The 23,544-nt window shown below is 22.1% G+C and overlaps 7 protein-coding genes across 7 annotated transcripts; 3 read left to right on the top strand and 4 right to left on the bottom strand.

The window, feature by feature from the left end:
• Positions 1–151: 151 nt before the first annotated feature.
• SRAE_2000204500 (Nuclear RNA export factor 2) lies at positions 152–2,083 on the top strand (the record flags this gene model as incomplete). The annotated part of the gene is made up of 3 exons (XM_024653068.1): positions 152–322; positions 380–1,862; positions 1,902–2,083. 3 exons carry the CDS (start codon positions 152–154, stop codon positions 2,081–2,083), a joined length of 1,836 nt encoding a protein of 611 aa, XP_024506581.1.
• Positions 2,084–2,732: 649 nt separating this feature from the next.
• On the bottom strand, positions 2,733–3,654 carry SRAE_2000204400 (Protein SCO1 homolog, mitochondrial; the record flags this gene model as incomplete). The annotated part of the gene is made up of 2 exons (XM_024653067.1): positions 2,733–3,410; positions 3,466–3,654. The coding sequence occupies 2 exons, from the start codon at positions 3,652–3,654 to the stop codon at positions 2,733–2,735; spliced, it is 867 nt and encodes a 288-aa protein (XP_024506580.1).
• A 186-nt stretch (positions 3,655–3,840) lies between these two features.
• SRAE_2000204300 (Short stop) lies at positions 3,841–4,713 on the bottom strand (the record flags this gene model as incomplete). The annotated part of the gene is made up of 1 exon (XM_024653066.1): positions 3,841–4,713. One exon carries the CDS (start codon positions 4,711–4,713, stop codon positions 3,841–3,843), a length of 873 nt encoding a protein of 290 aa, XP_024506579.1.
• A 3,710-nt stretch (positions 4,714–8,423) lies between these two features.
• Positions 8,424–9,773, top strand: SRAE_2000204200 (Hypothetical protein; the record flags this gene model as incomplete). The annotated part of the gene is made up of 1 exon (XM_024653065.1): positions 8,424–9,773. The coding sequence occupies one exon, from the start codon at positions 8,424–8,426 to the stop codon at positions 9,771–9,773; it is 1,350 nt and encodes a 449-aa protein (XP_024506578.1).
• Positions 9,774–10,216: 443 nt separating this feature from the next.
• SRAE_2000204100 (Zinc finger, FYVE/PHD-type domain and Zinc finger, RING/FYVE/PHD-type domain-containing protein) lies at positions 10,217–11,177 on the bottom strand (the record flags this gene model as incomplete). The annotated part of the gene is made up of 2 exons (XM_024653064.1): positions 10,217–10,652; positions 10,702–11,177. 2 exons carry the CDS (start codon positions 11,175–11,177, stop codon positions 10,217–10,219), a joined length of 912 nt encoding a protein of 303 aa, XP_024506577.1.
• Positions 11,178–13,956: 2,779 nt separating this feature from the next.
• On the bottom strand, positions 13,957–16,240 carry SRAE_2000204000 (Acyl-CoA oxidase/dehydrogenase, central domain and Acyl-CoA dehydrogenase/oxidase C-terminal domain and Acyl-CoA dehydrogenase/oxidase, N-terminal and middle domain and Acyl-CoA dehydrogenase/oxidase, N-terminal domain-containing protein; the record flags this gene model as incomplete). The annotated part of the gene is made up of 3 exons (XM_024653062.1): positions 13,957–15,798; positions 15,876–15,887; positions 16,223–16,240. The coding sequence occupies 3 exons, from the start codon at positions 16,238–16,240 to the stop codon at positions 13,957–13,959; spliced, it is 1,872 nt and encodes a 623-aa protein (XP_024506576.1).
• Positions 16,241–19,926: 3,686 nt separating this feature from the next.
• On the top strand, positions 19,927–23,449 carry SRAE_2000203900 (Transmembrane protein 26 family-containing protein; the record flags this gene model as incomplete). The annotated part of the gene is made up of 5 exons (XM_024653061.1): positions 19,927–19,949; positions 20,112–20,328; positions 20,371–21,854; positions 22,153–22,774; positions 22,844–23,449. The coding sequence occupies 5 exons, from the start codon at positions 19,927–19,929 to the stop codon at positions 23,447–23,449; spliced, it is 2,952 nt and encodes a 983-aa protein (XP_024506575.1).
• Between the last annotated feature and the right edge of the window lie 95 nt (positions 23,450–23,544).

Genomic DNA, 23,544 nt, shown 5'->3' with positions numbered 1-23,544 from the left:
GTTTTATTTTGTTATATGTTAGAAACTGTTTGATATGATATTGCAATTACATTGGTATTCAGTATATAGTTAAACATTCAATCATTCACATATTTTTGAAAATAATTATTTTAACTTTTTTTATTACACAATAACTTTTATTCTAAGGATCATGCTTTCTTCAAAAATTCCTGAAAAATATAGAAAACGTTTAGAACACGCAGCCAGTCTTTACTTTAAAAATTGGGATATCTTTAAGGATAGCTCTGAGACAAATGTTTATATGAATAGAATTTATAAATATAAAGGATTCTTAAAAGATACTGAAAGTTACTATATCAAAGTATGTTTTATGTTGTTTTTTTTTAGTATTATATAAACAAATTATTTTTCTTTTAAGATTTGTAATGTTAGTGACTTAGATATTCTTAATATTCTCAGGGAGTACTGTGATTTTATTCCATTGTCTACTGGATTTTTACCTCCAAATACAATTACATTTTGGGTTATTACATATAATGAGGCAAATTCATTGACACAATTATCAAGAAGAATAAATCAAAATGGTGTTGCTATACATATTGTCAGTGAAGTAGGAAAATATCGTATTTGGAATAATTTAACTGAAGATGATATAAAAGCAATAAAGGATGTTTGTTCTTTAAGATATTCAGCTGAAAACAATTCTTTAGATTTAACTTCATTCCTTCATGAAGATGTCTTTAATACTGATGATTCTCCTGGAATTACATTAGAAAAAATTGATGTTACACTAACTATTGCTAAATTTATCCTTTCAGAATGTCCAAATATTGAAAGAATATCTTTCTCTTCAAATAATCTTCATAGTTTTGATTGTTTAGAACCAATTTTACATGTAGCAAAAAAATTGCATACAATTGATGTTTCATTTAACTACATAAAAAATGTTTCTTGTTTTAATGTATTGAAACGTTTTAGACTTAAAGAAATATATGTCAAAGAGTTTCAGTCGGATAAATTTTTTTATTTAGATGAGAAATCTGCATCTAGTCATATATCGTCTATTTTACAAACAACTTGTGAGGGTAATGATTATGAAAATAACAAAGTAGTCTTCAATCCCAAATTAAATTTTGACAACTTTTCGGATTTTAGTACACACTTTCAATATGAGGAACATTTTATGGCAACAGACCCAATACGGATATCATTTTTTAATAATATTCCAAAATTGGAACAAGCTATAAAAACATTTACTCAATCATATATTTTTACATTTGATGATAATGATATTGAGGGAAGAAGAAAATTAAAAAAATTCTATCGGTCAAAATCAACTTTCTCTCTTTGTATCACTGCAATTCGGGATGGACGTGGACATCAATATTATTATGGTAAAGAACAAATGAAACATCCAAAGAATTCAGAATTTTTAAGTAAAACACATAACATGTGCAAACCTGAATACTACCAAGACAAACTAAATGAGGTACTTTTTGTTGGAAATGAAAAAATTATTAATGCTTTTCTTACTCTTCCACTTTCACAACATGATATGTCAACGTTTGTTTATGATGTAACATATACTGATGTAAATATCATTTTATTTACTGTTAAAGGATTAGTTAATTTTGGAGCATCACGTTCTGAACATTCTTCGAAATGGATTCATGATGATGTACAGTTATTCACACGCAGTTTTGCATGTACAATTCAAAAGAATTCTGTAATCAAAATTATCTCTGAAATTATGACTATTTATCCATCAACTAAATCTGGATTAGAATGGTACAGGAAGTCACTAACATTGTTAGAACCTCCAACTACTGATATAAGATTACTTGGAAAAATTGAACTTCAAAAACGTAAAAATAAACAAAATATTAATGATGATGTACTTGGTGAGATATCAATTGATGAAAATTATAAAAACCATTTAGTTGAAAGACTGTGCTTCGTAACAAACATGATTCCAAGCTATTCTCTTAGATGTTTAATGGATTCTGGTTATGATTTTGCCAAATCAATAAAATCTTTTGAGGCAGTAAAAGATTTAATTCCTAAAGAGGGCTTTGATCGAAAATATCAACTTTCACCACTTGGAGAAAATTTGATTTGGTGAACACTAATAAAAAAAAATATTTTTGAATATTCAGATTTTTCTATTTTAAGATTAATAAAAATTTTCAATTTAATATAATATTTTGGAAATATTTTTTTTTATAAACAACTGATTAAAAACTTCAGTAGATTTTATTCTGTAATTGATATCTAATGTGAATAATCTAAGAACAATATTATGTCATTTTCCATTTATCAATAATCACGATTAATTTTTCATACTGAGTTATGCTTTAATACTAATTTAAATAGTTTTTGTCTATTTTGTCTTTTTAATGAAGTATGACTAAATAATATTTATGTGAAAAGCGATTTCTCGATTCTACATATCACATTCAGTATCATACTTATCTAGCATTACTTTTGATAAAATGTGAATTATTTTTCTAAAAATTCTTGACCAATGTTTGTATATAAAAACATGGTACCACAAACCAAAATTAGCTAATTTTACTATCAAAAATGAATCTAATAATATAGTTTCAGTTTTTATATCAAGATAAAACAACCAAGTATTAAAAACCATTTCAGTAGTACAATAAATTTTAAACAGAAAAAAATCTACTAATTTATGATCAACAAAAAATGACAGTAAATAATAATTAATTCGCTAACAATAATAAAGTATCTTATATTATCTAATAAAACAATTACAACCAATTGCCTTTATTCTTCTTAGAAAGTTCATATTTCAAAACTTTAAGCTTTATAATATCAGCAATTTCAGTATCACTCTTATTTTGTCCATAATAATCATGGAATTCTCCACTAGGATCAATTAAATACATGATAACTGTATGATCAACTATGTAATCATCTTCTGCTGTCTTTGGTCCTTGACTATGATAAATCCTAAATGTCTTTGTTACTTTTTTAATTTGTTCAGTTGAACCAGTGTAACCACGAATTTTAGGTGAAAACTCACTACAATATGCTTTTACACGTTCTGGTGTGTCTCTATCAGGATCTACTGATATAAATACTGGTATTATGGATATTTCAGGATTATGTTTATTTAAATGATCAACCACAGAAACCATTTTTTCAATTTCATCTGGACATATATCAGGACAATGTGTAAAACCAAAATAAGTTAAAACCCAATTTCCTAATAAGTCTTTAGATCCTTCTAATTTTCCTTCTGTATTAATAAGTTCCCATTCACCACCAATACGTGCTTTTCCAGCCATAATTTGCCTTTGTTTCTCCTCTTCATTCAATCTTTTTTGTCTCAGGTATAAAAGAACTGAAAGGAAAACAAAACCCGTACCCAAGGTAAACATTGTTGATTTCCAATTAAAAATATGACTTCTTTCATGTGCTTTTTTCTATATAATAATAAAAATTTAAATGAAAAAAATATTTTAAATCTTATTTACTTACTTGTTGCTGTTGTGTAAAATTCATAAAATCAGATTTTGATTCGTCATTACTTTTTAAATTTTCAAGTTCTTTTTTTAATTTTTCAATATCAACATCTACTTTTATATCATCTTTCTTGCTACAAAAAGAAGCTAAACAATAATTAGAATTTTTTAATAATGGTTTCAACTTTATAATTCTAGTTAACATAGTAGAAGATTTAAATAAAAACTACCTTCTTGGAAAAATGTTTTATTTCATCTATTACTTCTTTGTAAGATTTGAAAAAAAAAAGAAATTTTTATGAAACATTTATATACTGTATTTATTAGAGGTTCAATTAAATATACAAAATTAATTTTTTTAAGTATGGATTCATATAATTATTTAAAATATTTATTTTGGACTACATTTTAATTTTTGTTGATCATAATTATCTTCTTTCATAGTTTTTAAATTTTTTAATGAAGTGTATGTTGTTAAAATTGTCCCATTAAAGTTAGAATCTAATGATTTTTGTTTTAAAAGTGTTGATGTATTATTTAGTTTATTATAATGAGTTTTTTTTAGACGACATGGATCTATTTTACAAAAAAACTCTTCTAAAGACTTCCAACCACCACCTACGCGAATTGTGACATTTGAATTGTATATTTTAACATGACGTTTAATTGAATTAAAACTCCCAAATTCGTAAAGTATTAGATTGTTGTTGTCTGAAATTCTGTGAACTTTAAATTTAGGTGAACAAGAACATTTTTCAGTTTGATTTTGTATTTGTTTTTCTATATTTTTTAAATCAATGGTATGGTCAATAGTAGAATCTTTTTCTATTGATGTTACATATTTTTTGAATGGTGGTCTATTGTCAATTATCGATGTGAGTGTAGAGGGTTTGTCATACTTCCAAAATTCAGTAACATACTTAGGTATTCTATTACTTTTTAAACAATAATTAGAATAACTTTTTGAAAATGAACTGTTAGTTTTACTTGTATTTGAGAATTCAGAAACACTACAAGTAGGTGATCCTCCTATACATTCGTCATACTCTTCATCTTCACTCTTTTTTTCCTCACTCTCTTTATTTTTTTTTTCATTTTGACCACAATTATATTCTATTGAATTATTAAATGGAGTCTTATATTTATTTATTTCATCATTAGTATTATTAAGAATGCTCAGCGCATACTTAATATATTTTATTATAAATAAAAATACGAGAGTTGTCTTGAAAAATAAAACAAAAAAATATAATGATATAATCATGAATAAAATAAAAGATTAATAAATTTTATCAACAAAAAAAATACAACTTATATATGACAATCTATTTTTAAATATAATATTTATATTAAAATTTTTTAAATTAAATAATTTTATTATCCAATTAATTACAGTTGTAAAAATATTGAAAATTTTATATAAATAAACAGTTAATTTGACAAGATAAACACTAATCTCTGATTATTTTTATTAAAAGAAAACAATAATGCATATAATAATAAATTTTTTAAAGCAATTTATACATTGATTTTATTAAAAGATTATTTTTCAAATGTAATCTTCAATCTTTATAATATTTAATTATTTGTTTTAAAAATTTGGAGTTATAAAATAAATACCTATTGTTTGATTCAATTAAATATTTCAAATACTTTATAATATTTTAATCTTGATTGGGATTTGTAGGAAGCTTTGTTAACGATTTCTAAAATATATGCTAAATTTAATAAAGAAATCTCGTTTTGAGTAATTGACGTGCTAAATTAATAAAAACTACAATAAAAAAGTATTTCAAAAGTTTTAAAAATTTATATTAAATCATTATTGTATTTTTTTAAAAAATTTCTAATACAAACGTGACTATAAAATTAAGCCATTCTTAATTATATTCAAAATTTATCACGTTTCAAAGGCTATCAAATGACTATAGTGTTATATTCAGATTTCAAAAAAAAATGTTTTTTTTACCACATTTTTAGAGGTAAAATCAGAAATCTAGAAAATTTTCAGCCAATTTTTTTATTTTTGAAAATAATAATGTTAGATCTATGAAAATTATTAATCTAGAATAACTTTTGATAAGAAATCGAATGAAATTAGTCCCATCTTCATAGGGTCATTATTTGCTGAGATACTGAAAAGTCGGGAACAATGAATATTTTAGAAAAATTTCCGCCCTTGGTCATATCTTGCTTCAAAATCATGATAAATAAAATCAGATTTCTGCAATTTACTTTACTCGTGTTTTCAAGTGGGGTCTACCTTCAAAATTTTTTTATATCTTTAAGTACTTTCGAGATATAAAAAAATGGTGACAATGGATTACGCGCGAAAAAGTACCAAGCATAATATTTCAAGAACGGTTGAATATTTTAAAAACTTTTCAACGTAGGGTACATCTTAAATTAAAAAAGAGGCTCAGCGCATCAAGTTCCACGGCTCTGTGACTTCATTGACTTGAATTATCACAAGATTCTTAAAACCTTTTTTTTAACACATTTCTTATCATATCTTCATTTTTGAAGGTCCTATGAAGATATGAATAGGTTTAATGAATTTCTCGTAAAAAAGTGATCTAGAAAAAAGTATTTATATTTAAAATTCACAATATTATCATAGAAGTCAAGATTAACAAAAAAATATTCCCCAATTTCGCCCCTCATCTTTGAATCCTTATAACTCCTGAAGTTTCAATTTTTGAATATTGTTGATTATATTCAAAATTCATCCCACTTCAAGGGCTATCGAATGGCTATAGTGATATATTCAATTTCCAAAAAAAGTTGTTTTTCTTTGTTCACATTTTTAGAGGTAAAGTCGGAAATCTAGAAAATTTTCAGCCAATTTTAATATCTCTGAAAATAATAATGCTATAGCTATGAAAATGAATATTCTGGACCTACTTTTGAATAGAAATCGAATGAAACTAGTCTCATCTTCATAGGATAAGTATTTCCGGAGATACTGAAAAGTCATGAACAATGAATATTTTAGAAAAATTTTCGCCTTTGTTCATATCTCACTTCAAAATAAAGATAAATACAAGCAGATTTCTGCAATTGTCTTCTAATGAGTTTTCAAATGGGGTCTACCTTCAAAATATTTTTATATCTTAAACCACTATTGAGATATAAAAAAATGATGACAATGGATTACGCGCGAAAAAATACCAAGTATATTATTTCAAAAACCGTTTAAAATTTGAAAATCTTTTCAACGTAGGGTATGCTTTAAATTATGAGAGAAGCCTAGCGCAAGAAGTTTCATGGTTCTGCGACGTCGTTAACTTGAGTTATCACTAGATTCTTGAAACTTTTTTTTAAACATATTTCTTATCATATCTCTATTTTTAGAAGTCCTATGAAAATATGAATAGGCTTAATGAATTTCTCGTAAAAAAATAATCTAGAAAAAAGTATTTATTTTTAAAATTCACTATATTATCATAGAAGTCAAGATTTACAAAAAAATATTCCCCAATTTCGCCTCTCAACTTTGAATCCTTATAACTTCTAAAGTTTTAATTTTAGTATATTGTTGATTATATTCAAAATTCATCCCGTTTCAAGGGCTATCGAATGACTATAGTTTCATATTCAAATTCTAAAAAAAGTTGTTTTTTTTTAATTATTTATCTTTCTTTGCTTATTGTTATAGTAAAAAAATTTCTTTTTTTTTTATATGAACTGATGTATCATACATTTCTCTTTAATGAAATATTTTTATTAATTATAACTTTTTTTAATTTTTATTTTAATGATTATTTTATCAATATTTAAATTCAAATTAATTTTGTGTTAAATGTAAATTATTTAATAACATAGAAATAGACTTTCAATGAATTATTCTTTATGAATAAAGTAAAATGTTAAGAAGTTAATTAATTTTAAAATGATTCAATTTTGTATATTGACAATTGAATTTCTTTAATAAAAAAGTTTACGAATAAAGTATGTTTAGTTGTTATAATTTTTTTCTATAATTTTAAAAAAGTATTTAAACTATATTTAGTAAATTTATTTATTATGTTATTGGATAAAAATACAACTTTTTTGATAAATATGTATAAAATTAATTTATAAATATATTTTATGTAGATATAAAAACTTTTAAAATATGTATTTTAATGAGCAAAATAATTAAAATATCAAAGTCATATTTTTATTACTTTATATTGTTTAGTTGTTAACATTTTCTATTAATAATTTTCTTATTGGATCATCCTTCTTAATTGCAGTATTTCCATATATTCCTTTTGATGGTGCATTTTTTTTACTTTTAGGTTTTTCTTTACTTTGACTTTTTCTTTTATTTTTTTCAAATATTTGAAGATCTTCACGGAAAGATGACACTCCATCTAAATCTGTTGGTGGATCTTCATCCTCTATTGCTGTATTTAATATACTTACATTTTCAGAATTTGGTGTAATTTTAAAATCTGTCACATTCTGAAAAACATTATCAATATTTTTATTTAGTGTTAAAATATCATCTTTTCCTTCAATAAGATTTTTAAAATTATTTTTTTCTTTATTAATTTCATCTTCTTTCTTTTTTTTTGTTAAAGAATAATAATTATAAAAAAATATTCCAGCAACAAATGTCGTAAAAATAGTTGTTGCATAAATGTATTTTAATTTTTCATCTTGAATGTTCATAATTTATTTGAAAAAGACAAATTTTGATCTTTAACGTTAAAGTGCTACAAAGTTTGTCTATATCTTTAGGTATAATTGATGTTTTTTGTTTATATTTTATAATAAAAAATATATTGTATATTTTTGGAATATAAATATATTTATATATATTTATTTAAATGTGAAAGATAAAAATATTTTGATAAAATAAAACGTGTATAATTATATTTTAATTAATTTTTATTCAAAATTATAAAAATTTTGAATTTTATATTATCTATAAATTATTAATATAAATGAATATATATTGTAATCAATTATTAATATACATATTTAATGCCTTATCAAGAAACTGGTATCATTGACCAAGTTTTTACATTTTATGTAAAGTCTTTTATAAAATCATACCAATTTTGGTTAAAATGTTGTGATGAAAATAATAGTAATAATATATTAAAAAAAGTTCATTCAGCTATTGAAAAAAGTGAACAAATAATTGATGAAACTGTAACAGCAATTGAAGATGATATAAAAGATGTTGTTGGTTCAGTTTTTGAAAAAGAATCAAGAACACAGGCAGTTTTTCAAAAATATTTTGGTATTTTAATCTCTACTTACAAATTCAATATAATTTTACTATTGTTAATTTTATTTGCTAGTATTTATTTTTATAAAAAAATTTGTTCCAAATTAGATGAAAACAAAAATAAGGATATTCAGTGTAGTCAAAGTAATTTATCAGAGAATGATAGTACACAAGTTGATGGAAAAAATAAAAATAATGAACATTTAACAACAAAGATAAAGGAAATTGTTCATAAACTTGCTGGAACTGACTCTGCAACAGCTCATATAACTCCAAAATTAACCCCTGAAGTTAGAAACTTTGAATCTACAAATTTAAATACTGAAAGCCAAGGGAAAACTTTAAATACTTCTTCTATTTGTAGTGCTGCAGAAACATCTAAAACAGAAACTTTTCCACAAATAGCTTCAATCTTACCAACTAAAACTTCAAGTAATCCTTTAAAAGATGCTGTTATTAAAAAAAAATTATCTTCAAAAGGTAATAAAAAAAGTAATAAAATGACACCAGAACAATTACCTGATCCATTTGATGATTTTTTCAAACATATGGATCAAAATTTAGAAGAAAATCAAAATTCAAATAATTTAAAGGGTAAAGATAATAAAGGTTCAAATAATTCAAAACAACAAAATGAAACTCCTTCCAGTGAATTGGGAGAAACAACATTTGGTGATACTTCTAAAAATTCAATAATACTGAAGAAGGCTTCCAATAAAGAAAAAGAAACTACTAATGATTGTGAATTAAATAATTCAAATAAAAATAAGTCTCTTGTACAACCTACTAACAGTAATTTATTAAATGAAAACAAAAAAACATCTCCTAAAAATGATATGAGTATCTATCCAACAGCTAAAAAAAGTAAAAATAGTGATAAGATAGGACAAAATTCAGGGTTAATGGATAATGAAATTTTATTAGAAAAAACTCAACCATCTGAAGAAGCAAATCAAATAGAAAGTAATGTTTCATCAAGTATGGATGAGTCTTCTTCTTTACCATCTTCAACATCATCAACCTCATCAATTATTGATCTTAAAAGAGGTCCAAAAAATTCAACTTTTGAAGCATTAATTAAAAATATATCATTAAACTAAAGTTTTGTTAAGCAAAATATAACCAAATGTGAAACAAATTAAATTATTTATTTTATATTTATTAAAATCAAATACTTTTTATTACATCATAATATAATTTAAATGTATTTTTTAAAAATTTAAGATACTCATTAATGCCAAATTTTTCATATTTTTTTTTCTACAAACTTACATAAATTTTCCTATTAATAAAAATAAAGAAAGATATAATTATTAGTTTATTAAAATTACATATGAATTACATTAAATGTGAATATTATATATATTGTAATAAAGAATAAAAATTGTAAATATTTTGTGCCGATTGTATAAATATAAAACTTTTTCTTTAGTTTAATATTTAAATGGAGATAAATATTTTTATAAATGAGTAATATTAAAATATTATTTGTTTTTTCTTTCAAATAAACTTATGGTCGTTGTTAGAAAAGTTTGTTTAAGTATTACTTATTAACATTGTTTGCATTGCTTTGTATTTTGTCAGATAAAAAATTTTGCCCAACATCATAAATATTATCAAAATTTCCTTGATATGAAGATTTTCGAACTGATTCTTCATTACCATTTTTTTGTTTTCTTGCCTTACTTTCATTATATTGTAAATTTCTACCTATCATTGAAGGCATTATTATGGGTACAGAAAGTAAATTACTAGATTCAATTGGACCATTACGTATTTTATTACATTTCTCCTCAATTTTTATTTGCCTTTCCATTGCATTACAAAAATTTGATATTTCTTCAGATCTTTTTATAAATCTTTTTTCTAATTCACTATCAATTTTAATAATTATTTTTTTTCTAAGTTCTGTTCCACCCATTAACATATTTTTATTTTGAAGTTTAGGTTGTATACCATATTTAATATTATTAAGATACCTATAATACCATTTTTATTATCAAATAAATCATTAGATTTACTACATACATTTCTGCAAAACATTCAATACAATAATAACATTTTCCATTACACCATTCAAAATCATATATACAATTTTTACAAAGTATTATTTTGCATTTTTTACAATTTTTTCCACGATTAATAAGTTTTCCTAGTGGTTTGGAACAGAAATGGCATACAACAGATGAATATACCAATAATGATATTGAAGATATAATAGATGTTTCTGAGGTACCAGAAAATAATGATAATGTTGAAACAGATTTTTGAATTTTATCTTTAAAATTTAATTCATCATCCAAATTTTCTTGTTGCCTCTTCTTTTCTTTATACTCTTTCATTATAATTTTACCTAAAAAAACTTCTTGTTTTGTTAAAAATATATGATTTTCTTCATCAAGATATAGTGCTCTATACATTTGTCTTCGAATCCACATTAATTCACTATTTGTATATTTTAAAATATCTCTGTCAAAGTTTCCTTCACAAAAAACATCAAACATTTTTATATAACTAAAATAAATAGATTAAAAATATATTTAAAAAGAAATAATATTGATATGTATTAGAATAAACATAAAAAAGATTAAAATATTTTATTAATTTAAAAATCTCAACCATCTAAAGGCATTTAAAAAATAATAAATTCTTTCTAATTCATCTTTATTTATCTACGAAAAAGTATAAAAGTAAGGCGTGATTAATTATAATTTTAAAAATAAAAACAGTATTTTATATTATTTAAAATATCACTATCATAAATTAAATAATATATAAAATTAAGTAAAAAAAAAAAGTTTATCTATATTTGATTGTTTAAGGCAAATTTATAATTTGAAAAATGTTTGAACATTAAAAAGAAATTATACATATTATTAAAAAATTTTTAAAAATGTTTTTGATTTAAAGTCAATAGTTAATTATATCATTAATTAAAGTTAACTTATATTTTTAAATTAAGATAAAAAAGTTTGAATAAAAAATTATAACATAATTATACTAAAGTATAAAATTAGTAAAAACTTTATTATAAATTTATAATTTATAAATGTCAATATAAAAACTGATAAATAACATATGTATAATTAAATAATTTTTAAAAATTTATCATACTTATTTAATTATTTATTTATTATAATTAATAAATTAATTATATAGTAGTAAAAAAAAATATTACCATACAAATTATCAGTACATTACTTTCTAAAAAGTAGACAATGATATATATATATGAAAATTATATTTAAAAATTATTGAAATATTACGTCAACAAGTAAAATTAATTTTTAATATTATTATAAATAAATTAAATTTATATTAGCAAACTATTTATTTAATATATAACTATAAAGCTTCTTGGAAAAAAAAAATAATCAAGAGGAATATTTTACTTATATATTGCTTTTATTTATAATGTAGCTTAAATAACAAATTAATTTTAAATTAAAATAATACTTTTATCTTAATAAATTATCATAACTACAATATTTAATAAATATTTAATTATTCTCCCTAATAAAACAATTGATAATCTTTTTGACGTTTATTTTTATAAAATTAAATAATGTATGAAATATTAGTTAATATATTTTGAATGTATGACTAAAAAATTCTGATATAAGAATGTTAAATATTATTTTAACAATTTTTTTTTTATAAATATCATGCAATGGCAATTTGAGAAATACATAAAAGCTTTTTTTAGAAAGTTAAAAAAAACTTTTATCTTTTTATCATAGTTATTAAGTATATAAACTTTGTAAAAATTAAAAATTTACATTATCTATAAATATAATATTTTTTGCAATGATTTGATATAATTTATTTATTTCATTATTTATTCTTATTTTTAAATACCCATTTATGTCATGAACATTTATATATATATATGTTTTTTTTTTAAATTTATGTAAAACAAAAAGAATATTTTAGATAAAAAAAATATACAAATTATACAGTATTTTGTTTTAAAAAAAAAGATTGTTTTACGTAATGTTAATGTATAAAACCATTTGTTATTCTTGAATGTCGTCATTTTTTATTGACAATATTTTTAAAGATTATGATTTACAACTTTAATTTAATTTTATGACATGATTTTTTTTTATGAAACTTTTTACTATAACTTTATTTATAAAATTATTAATGAAACTTGATAAATAAATTAAAAAATAATAGTATCTGAATATAGACATGTTATTAACTTTATATTATATACATTTATCACATTTAAGAAAAAAAAAGATCTTTTATAAATAAAAGTTACAAATGAAAAATTCAAATTTAGTTTTATTTTATCATTAAAAGAAAAATAAATTACTGTATAGTAATTTTATGTCACAAAAGCAAATACTTAAGATATAAAACATGGTTAGCATAATACTTCTAAATAAAGTTAAATAAAGAATAATAAATAAACTATACATATTAAATGCTACAACAAATTCTTCGAATGCCTTTTTTTTATTTTCTAAAGTTATAATTTTTTAGCATACATTTTTCATTCTGTACAGTTGACAGAGTTTTGTTGAATATAATTCTCTTTGTGATTACTGCATTCAAAAACATTTTTTTGTAAGATTAAAGTTTTCTGAAAAAAACTTGTTCACCGATTTGTTGGCTTTCATTTTTCACCATTGTCAAATTGTTTTCTTCCATTTTTTCTATTGTCAATCAATGCTAAAATATTTTGGACAAAAAAAATTAATAAATAAAGGAAACTTTTTTTTGTAATTTTATACTTGAGATAAATTATTCCTTTAGATAAAATATAAAATTTTTTTTAAAGTTTTTTTTTCACATTTTTCAAGAAAAATACTTTTTAAAATTTTTAATATAATATACTTCAAAGTCTTCTCTATTTTTTATCAAAATTTATTTGTCAATAGTTTCATATTGAAAAATGTTATAAAAAGTAATTGCTTTTTTTCTTTTTTTGTAATTTTAAAATTTGAATATTATGTTATATTATTTCTAAATTTAATCAAAAAAAAACAAACTTTGACATAAACTTGTTCATTTGCATTAACATTTTTATAGAAATTTATGCTAAAAGGGTTATTTTTCTATTTATAAGTTGTGTATGTTAAAAATAGTTATTTATTCTTACTTTATGAAACATATAAAAATAATTTTTTTGAAATTTAAATATAACTTTTAAAATGAAAAATTACCAGAAATACGTGAAAGAAAATTTATTAATTTTTAATTTACATAAAAAAGAAGACACTTATTTTAAAACAGATCACAAATAAATTGTATTAATTATTAATCCATTATTATTTATAAATCTGTTGGATGATGTTGAAGGAGTTTTCCATTAGAACATACTTCTTTGGTTAATTCGGTCATAAGAGAAATCTCCTTTTCTTGTGAACCTTCTGCAAGTTTCAAATTAGATAAAGCACGATCAATTGATTGTTTGATAAGAAGTTGAACAATTTTAACTTCATGATCAACATTTGGAGCATTATTATTTAAGCTATAAGTACAACGTGAAAGAGAACATACTGATGCATAAATATCTATTGCTGCTTCAGCAATACGAACCTGTTCATATTGTCTTTCGATAATTCCTTTTCTATATTGCATCAATAATTTTTGAACAACAAAGCCAAATGTGGCAACACAATCATTAACCCTTTTAGCTTCATTTAAAAGTTTTGGATGAACATGATCATTAAAACTTTCACCAGTAGATTTAGTTGCCATACGTTTCATTTCACTAAATAATGTACCAATACCACCAGATTTTATTTCTTTAGCTGTTTGTTGATAATGTTTACCGGCAAAATTCATTCCAGTTAAAGCAACAAAAATCTTCATGACATCATTGGCACCTTCAAATATTCTAAAAACTCTCAAATCTCTGAGAACTCTTTCAAGACCTGTTTCAACCATGTAACCCATACCACCATATAATTGAATTGTATCATCGCAAGTTTGCCAAGCACTGTCAGAAGAGTAAACTTTAGCAATAGCTGCTTCAAGTTGGAAATCAGTAACACCTGCGTCCATATTAGAGGCTAACATATATAACATTGATTCCGTTGCATAATGTCTTACCAACATTCCAGCTAATTTTTCATGAACATTTACATATTCTTGGAGTTTATGTCCAAATTGTTTTCTGTTAGTAATCCAGTAGATAGATTTATCAATGCAATATTTCATGGCACCAGTCATAGCAGCAGGAATTCCAAATCTTCCATTGTTAAGAATATTCATAGCAACCTTAAATCCTTCTCCTTCTTTACCTAAGAGATTTTCTGCTGGAATTTTAACATTATCAAAGTATAATTCAACTGTGGAGTTAGACTTAAGTCCAAGTTTCTTTGGTTCAATACTATTAGTTAATCCACCAAATGATCTCTCAACTATGAAAGCTGATACTTTATCTTTATATGTTCCATCTTCTTGTTTAATAGGAGTTTGTGCAAAAACAGTGAATACATCTGCAATTCCTCCATTTGTAATATAAATTTTACTTCCGTTAAGTGTATAGTATTTTCCACATTCTGATTTTACAGCTTTAGAGCGAATAGAATTAGCATCAGAACCACTGTTAGGTTCTGTTAAACAAAATGAGGCAAATTTCTTTGCAGAGGCAAGATCAGGTAAATATTTTTCTTTTTGCTCTGGTGTACCGTAAAGGAGAATACCTTTGTAACCAATAGATTGATGAGCACCCATAATAACACCTAGTGCCAAATCATATGAACCAACTAATTCAGCTAATCTTCCCATTTGAGTATTATTCATACCAGCTCCACCATATTCTTCTGGTACTAAAACACCAAAAGCTCCTAATTCAGCAAATTCATCTAACTGTTTTCTGGGAATTTCACCTTTTGCATCATTTATCTCAGCATTATTTACATTTTTAAGAAAATTTTCTGTTGGGCCAAGTACCATTGACAACATTTCTTTACGATCTGCAGTAAGATTTAATGGATAAGGAAATGTAGTTTCCAAATTTAGTCTTCCTCTAAACAAATTAGAAACAAATGATTTTGTTTCAAGAACTTTTTTTTCATTTTTACTAAAGTTAACATTTGTAGTTCGTAAGGCAGCTTTAAAAGTAAAAACTTTTGTGTGTTTTGTTTTTGACAAAATTGAAAACATCTAAAATAAATAATAAATAAATGAGTATAATTATTAATGATGTCAAGACTTTAATATAGGTTAATTTTGAATACAACCTTAAATAAAATCTATAAATATTATCCCAAAAACGCTGATGGCAACTAAATTTATTTAATGAATGATAAACCTTATTATAAATGTAACAAACAACAAAACAACATTTTTCAAAAAACAATTTCTGTTTGTTTACTTGAATCGATGATATTCTAATAGGTGAGCAAAGAGATTTGTGTGGTAAAATGATACAACAAAGTATGGAAAAACTAATTCAATTAAAATTGATAGTTGTAAGAAATGGTCAAAGTTTTAAAAAAAAATTTTAAATGGTATTAAAAAAACTTTAGTTTAGAAAGATATCCATAAACGTGGATCAAGTTGATTGATTAAATGGATAGATTCATACGAAAAATACTAAGAACATTACAAATACCGTGACATTTTAAATAACTAATCATAAATTATTTTGAAACTACACAACTAAATAATCAAATATCTAGGCCTTCACAACGTGTTCTTTTGATAACTTCTTATCTCTGTAGTTTGTAGTCATTAAAATGAGTTGTACTTTGTATCATGTTTTATTAAAATATAGGTTAAAAATTATATATTAATTTTTTAATAATAACTTAATTTTTTTTATAAAATGAATATATTTTCTTTAAAAAAATTTCAAGATTTATAAATATTCTAGTTAATTCTTTCAGTATAACTTAATATATTTTTAAATTGAAACATTTATAAACTAACAAATAATAATTAATCATGTTTATAAATATTTAAAATAAGAAATCATAGAACATTAATTGTGTAACTTGTGATATTACTTATCTAGAAACAAAAACATTGATATTTTAAATTGGTAGCTAAATAACATACTTAAAAAGAATATTTAAATAATATTTTTAAACAATATAATTACAATTATATTGATATTATAAAAATTGAACATACACCGGTTTACACAAATGCAATATGTACTAAATATTAAAGATTAATTAATTTCAATAATTTTCAAAACATTAATTAAAATAAAAAAAATATAATTCATAGTAATATTTTTTTTGAATCAATTATAAAAAAGTATTTATTCTAAGATTCTTATTAAAATAACAAATAAATTAAGAATATGGTAGAGAAAAGAAAAACATCAATATTATTATGTACTTATAAATAAAAGTTTGTACTTTGATGAAGTAAAATTTTCCAAAAATGTATAAAAATTCTATTCTAAAAACATATTAATTTAATCCTTTCATTTAAAAATTTAATCGAGACTAATTATTAATTAAATTTTAATATAAATTTTTTTTTTGGAGTAAATTTATATTATTTTAAAGAAAATAAAGTTGATATAAAATAAAAAAGTATATTATATGAATTTCTAAGATAATTTTTACTTCTTTAACATTCGTAATTCGAATTATATATTTATAAAAAAATATTGTTTTACTAAAAAAATAACTATTAATTTACTAATTAATCAATTATTAACATTAAATATTAAAAAGTTTCTTGAGACTAGAAAATAAACAAATTTTAAAAAGAATTCTTAGTAGTTTTTATTAAATCAACATTATTATCAAATATTTTAAATTTATTTGTATAATCAAATAATAAAAAAGAATAATTTTGAGTAAAGCATAAAAAATTGTAGCATTTGAAGATAAAAAAAATGATATCAACAATAACAAAAGCAATATTAGAAGTAAAAATAGTTGATAAAAGTAAATGATAACACTAATAACAACACTAAATAAAAATATAATGAAAAACAAAAAATATATATATGAAATAGTATTTGGTGGTATAATTACTTGACCCATAGTTAAAATATTTTATTAAAAACTAATAAATTATAGTTTAATTGTAAAAAATAAACAAAATTTTTATGATACCTATTCATTGTAGAAGTTTTAAACAAAAAAGTGAATATTTATAATGTTTATGAAACAATAAGGTTAACTTTTTATTATTAAAATAGAATGAACATTGTTTTAGTATATTATTATGTCATGCTAATATAAAATTTTTAATTTAATAAAAAAATAATTAAATGTTGTAAAAAGTTACATTACTAATATACACTTTAATAAATGCCAATCAAACATTTTTATTGATCTATAATTAAATATTATATTACTTTAAAAAGATTAATAAAAAACATTTCTAACAAAAACAATTTATCTATTATAAATATAAATTATTTTAAATATATCTTTTATAATTAATTATTGCTTATAAAACGATTTTGGCATATCTTAAAATTACAAAGTTTATCTTGATCAAAACCAATCCATATATATTCAGTTATTAAAACTGCTTAACAACAACAGAAAAATTCAATCAAATATTTCTATATAACTATATAAAAAAAAATGTTATTATAAAAATAATTTATCATATCTTTAATATAATAAAAAAATACATTAACATTTTTTATTGTATAAACATATTTACTTTTAAAAAAAAAAATTCAAATTTTACACTTTTAAACTTTATTCAAATTTACTGAAATTCAAAACATAACTTCAACTAATATTTTTTCGTAGTAAAAAAATTTTTAAATCAAAGTTTTAATGATAAAGTAATAGAACAAATAAAAGTGAAATTTTATAGATAATTATGGCAATGTAAATGAAAGGTGAAAGTTGACAAATTTTTAACTTGAATTATGTTTAAATTCTTTCAAAATGTTTATGAATATTTAAAGTTTCTTTTTTCAATAAAAAAGATGACATTTATTTCGTGATGGAAGGCAAAGTTTTTTTGGAAAAAAATTAAATAAATATTTATATATTATGATGAATTTTTAAAAGACATTGAGATACACAAATGAATGTGTTATAATATTTTATCACATTTTTGTAACATGAAACTTGAGTATAATTTTTTTTATTACTAAAACATAGTTTAGTTTTTATCCATTTTTATGAAAAGAAATTTACCATAATGACAAAGGCATTTCTAAATAGTATAAATTAAGTAGAAAAGTTTTTGTTGACATTATGTAGAAAAAGAAATTTTAAGAGATTGATTAACCAAAGATGAGTGTAAAAATAAATGAATAACGGATCATAGAAAGAAACAATAACTGTAATTATTTCATGTCTTTAATGTATAATTATATGTACTTCTAATAAGAAAATAATCCTCCAAAAAACTTTTTGATACTATCAAGATTTTTATACTAAGAAAATTTAACTGAAATTTTTTTTTAATCAAAATATCAACAGAAAATATAAATATATATATTTTTTTTGATTTGGTTATTATTTTAATTGTTTTATATTATTTTTTCTATAAAATTTTTATTTAATCAACTTTTATTAATAATAAATAAAATAATATTTATATTTAAAAGCAAAAATAGTAATGATAACTGAAAGAATTGAGTAAATTTTATTTAAAGAAGGTCAGCCATTAATTTTATAATATTTATAATTGAAATTTTCATTTATCTAGTGATAATATTAACATGTAGGTGTAAAATTTATCAATCTATTGTTTAACTTTATATAATGTAACTGTAAAAGTTTATTGATATAATATGATTATAAAATAATTGTGAGTATTTATGCAAGATATATCATGGATCCCTCAATTAACTTTATAAATAATAAAATAGTTAAAATATATATTTATGGATCGACCTTCAAAAGCAGTGATGAATAACGGTCCAATTCATTGAGAAATATTAGAGTATATATTATTAAATTGTTTCATAAAATTATTATGTATTATAATTTTGTCCCTTCATTGATGTGAAACAAAATAATAATATTATGAAAAGAATGATTATCTATTTAGGTATATACTATTTATCCAGATTAATTTTGACATTCTTGCTTCCGGTACAAGGTTATATAGTTTTGATTGAAAAATAAAAATAATATTATAACTATTTTATTAAAATATAATAAATATTAAAGTTAATATATTTTATAGTTAATTATTATTTATATATTATAATAAACTGCCTTAGGAAACATTTTTTAATTTAATTTTATCATTATCATTTACTTTTCTTATATTTAAATGTTTAATGTTAATAAAAAGAAAATTATTAATAATAAGAAACATAATATAAATTATTAAATAGTTATGGTCATGGTTGATTCTTTCTTTAAAAGGTAAGCACATTCTTAAGTACCACTTATATTTTAACATTGAAAATTATTTATTTGAGCTTTCAAGATCAAAATGACCTTTATTATTATTATTTATATTTATCAAAAGTACTTTTTATCATAACTATTCATTTATCAATAGGTAATATAAAAATATATTTATAGATGTTGTAGTAGAATGAAACTATTTATTTTCATTTTTTTGCCACTTTTTTATACGCTTACAAAAGGAAGCATTATTGATAGATTGCCGCATTGTTCTAAATCACAAATTATGGAAGGTGAAATTAAAGAAACTAATGAAGTGGGAAATAATATTAGTGTTTTTAGTGTTTCACAACTTCAGATGTCTTTAAATGATACAGTTTGTTTATTAGTATCAGTAAGTTTTTAATTATATATATATATATTTTTTTTTTTTAAGAATAATAATGAAACAAATATTTTATATACATTACAATATTTAAGATTAGAACAACATTATCCTATTATAGGATCATATAATTTTGGTATACCATTAGTTTCTACAAATTGTATATGTGATTGCCCTGGTGGTGATAAAGTTTGCTCAATATCCACATATAATTATAAAAATTGTAGTAATATGGGTGATAATAAAAATATTTGTTATAGAACATATTATGATTCTCAATCAAATACAGGATGTTTTGGATCTCAAAAAAGTGAAGTTTGTTGTGAAATTTCTTTTGAACCATATAAAAATTTAGTTTATAAAACTATAAAAGTAAAACAACCAGATACAATTTTAGTATTTCAATATAAAATTTTTGAAAGAATCCACCAAAGATGGAGACTTTATGATGAAGATATTTTTGAAATACCATTAAATAAGGGTGAGGCAAAATTTGAATTAATGGGATATAATAAAATACAACTATCAGTATCAGGGGGTAAACCACACAGACAACTAGAACCTGGAATGTATTTTTGGCAAGAGGGTGAAAGTGATAAATTAATTCGTGGAAATGTACCAATAAATGATATTCAAGAAACATCACTTGACAAATTAGGTTGGATGCGTCAAGAAAATAATGGATTTTGGAGTATACGAAAAGGTCAAATAAAAATTAAAAATGCTCATCATGTTGATATTGAAAATTGTAAACTTCAAAAGTACAAATCAATGTTAAATGCAGAACAATTTATAATTGATACTTCTAATAATAACGAAAAAAACATTTCATTAGGAAATATTTTAACAGAAGAACCATGGGTAAAAAGTATAAATGTAGAAGATGGAAGAGTAATGAAAGTAATACATTCAGAAGGAATAAGTATATTTGGAACTGTCAAAACACAATTTAAACCATTGATGTTAACACATTCTAGTCAATTTTCATCTTTTAATGGAACAATTCAATTAGATAAAGAAAGTAATAGATTTTTAAATATAACATTTTATGAAGCAAAAGGAACAGTGATTGGTATGGTATATTCATCAGAGGATAAAACAAATATAGATATTGTCTTTAGTGTTTTGATAGATGGAACTTCAACAAGGGAATTCAATTGTATTATAACAGTACCAGGAAGCGTTAACTCAACAAGATATGTCTGTTTTCATCCAGCTGGAGATGTTAGAGGACAACAATGTTCATGGTTACCATATAAATCAGTACCACTTCCTGTATATACAGTGTCACATCGTTGGGTATCAAAAGTTGGAGAGTGTGATAGGTGTAATGAAAGAGGTCTTGAAAATTTATTTGTTCAAATGGATCCTAGAAAATGGTTTGATGGAATTAATACAACTACAGAACTTTTAATGTTTATTTTTGAAATATCAATTGGTATTTTAATTGTTCTTATTATTATAACTATGTGTACAAAATGTATAATTCCTTTATTTAGATGTGGTATTTGTATCACAAAAATACCTAAAAAAAGGTAATTAAATAATTAATTTTATACTTAAAAAAAAATATTAGATCTCAACTTTTTTTTTTTTACAAAAATAATAAATTCTATCTTTATACTTTCTTTCTTTTTACCATCTGTCTTATCATATTTTTTTTTCCTAAATATATTACTATCTCTTGGGAGTAATGGAATTTTCAAATATAAATAAATATATATATTTCTATAAAATTTAAAATTGCTTTTTTATCCTTTTTATTTATTTAACTATATTTCTACTATGCTAAGTTGTTTAATATATATTTTAATATTGTATAAATTTATTTAGACATATTTGTAAAATGTTAAGAATAAATGAAGAAGAAGATCATTGTGATACATGTTTACTTCATAATCGACCACCAATTACTATAAAAAAACATCATCATCATCATCATAATCAACATCGTAAAATTTCAAATAGTTTTAGAAATAATAATGATCCTGATGATGAGGCACAATTTTTTATGACAAAATTTAGTCAAGGAGATATGATATTATTTAATATTACTAGAGCTATCCTTGCCCGAAGTTTATTTATTATACATTCAATTTTAACAATTTGGCAAACTGTCAAAATTCGGGGTGAATCTTCTATTTGGACATTTGCATTAATTTCTATAAGTATAGTTATTGAAGGATCACATACTATTATAATGCGTGTTGGAGATGAAAGAAAATGGTTTTCACCATCAATTGCATTATATATAGCATCTACAGCACCACCAATATGGTTAATGGAAACTAAAATGTGTGAATGGAGAAAAGATGATGAATTAAGAAAAGAAGATGGTTTATATTTTCAATTGATAGAACAATTATTACTAGTGGTACTTATAATAGGGCGTTGGATGTTACCCAAGGGTGAGATAAGTAGAGAACAATTATCACAAATATTATTGGCATATCTGGTTTGTTTTATCTCTTTTTATAATTATCCCCAAATGTAATAATTTTTTATTTATTTAATATTTTTATAGGCCATCTCATCAGATATTGTGGAATTTTTTGATGTATTTAAAGAAAAAGTAGTTTATACAAATTATACAGTCCAACTTTTAGTACTTGGAGCATGGACATTATCATTATTACAATTTCCATTTATTTTAACAAATACTAGAGCAAGAAAAATGAGAGTTGCAATAACAGTAACAGAATATGATGAATCAACAATAAATTTTAATAATAACAATAAATTAAATGTTATCTATGATATAGATATATGGGCTATTGTATTAGCTAATGGTCTTCAAGATATACCATTTCTTTGTGTACGACTTTTTCTTATTTTTCAATATAGACTTGTAACATATACAATGATGTTTTTTATTTGTAAAAATGCTTTAATTATTGCCCTTCAAACATATAGAGGATTTGTTTTATTTAATGATAGATATCTTGGAAATAAACAACAACAACAATCACCATTACAAAGATCCTCAAGAATAGAAATGAAAGGAATACCAATACCTCATCAACAACAACAACAACAACCTCATCATTTAAATAGTAGTGGAGTAAAAAGAAAAAAAAGATCTTCAAATGGAATTAGAAATACAAAACCAAAATATTCACCTGAAGTATAAAAAAAAAAATAATATTAATAATTATTAGTTTTATTATAAATCAAATATTAAAATTCTATATATATATACATATATTTTTTTTTTAATTTATTCTA

This window comes from Strongyloides ratti (genome assembly GCF_001040885.1).
Source record: "Strongyloides ratti genome assembly S_ratti_ED321, chromosome : 2".
In the NCBI taxonomy this organism is placed as follows: Eukaryota; Metazoa; Nematoda; class Chromadorea; order Rhabditida; family Strongyloididae; genus Strongyloides; species Strongyloides ratti.
Note: the sequence above shows the minus strand (reverse complement) of the source record. Positions and strands in the feature narration are given on the sequence as shown.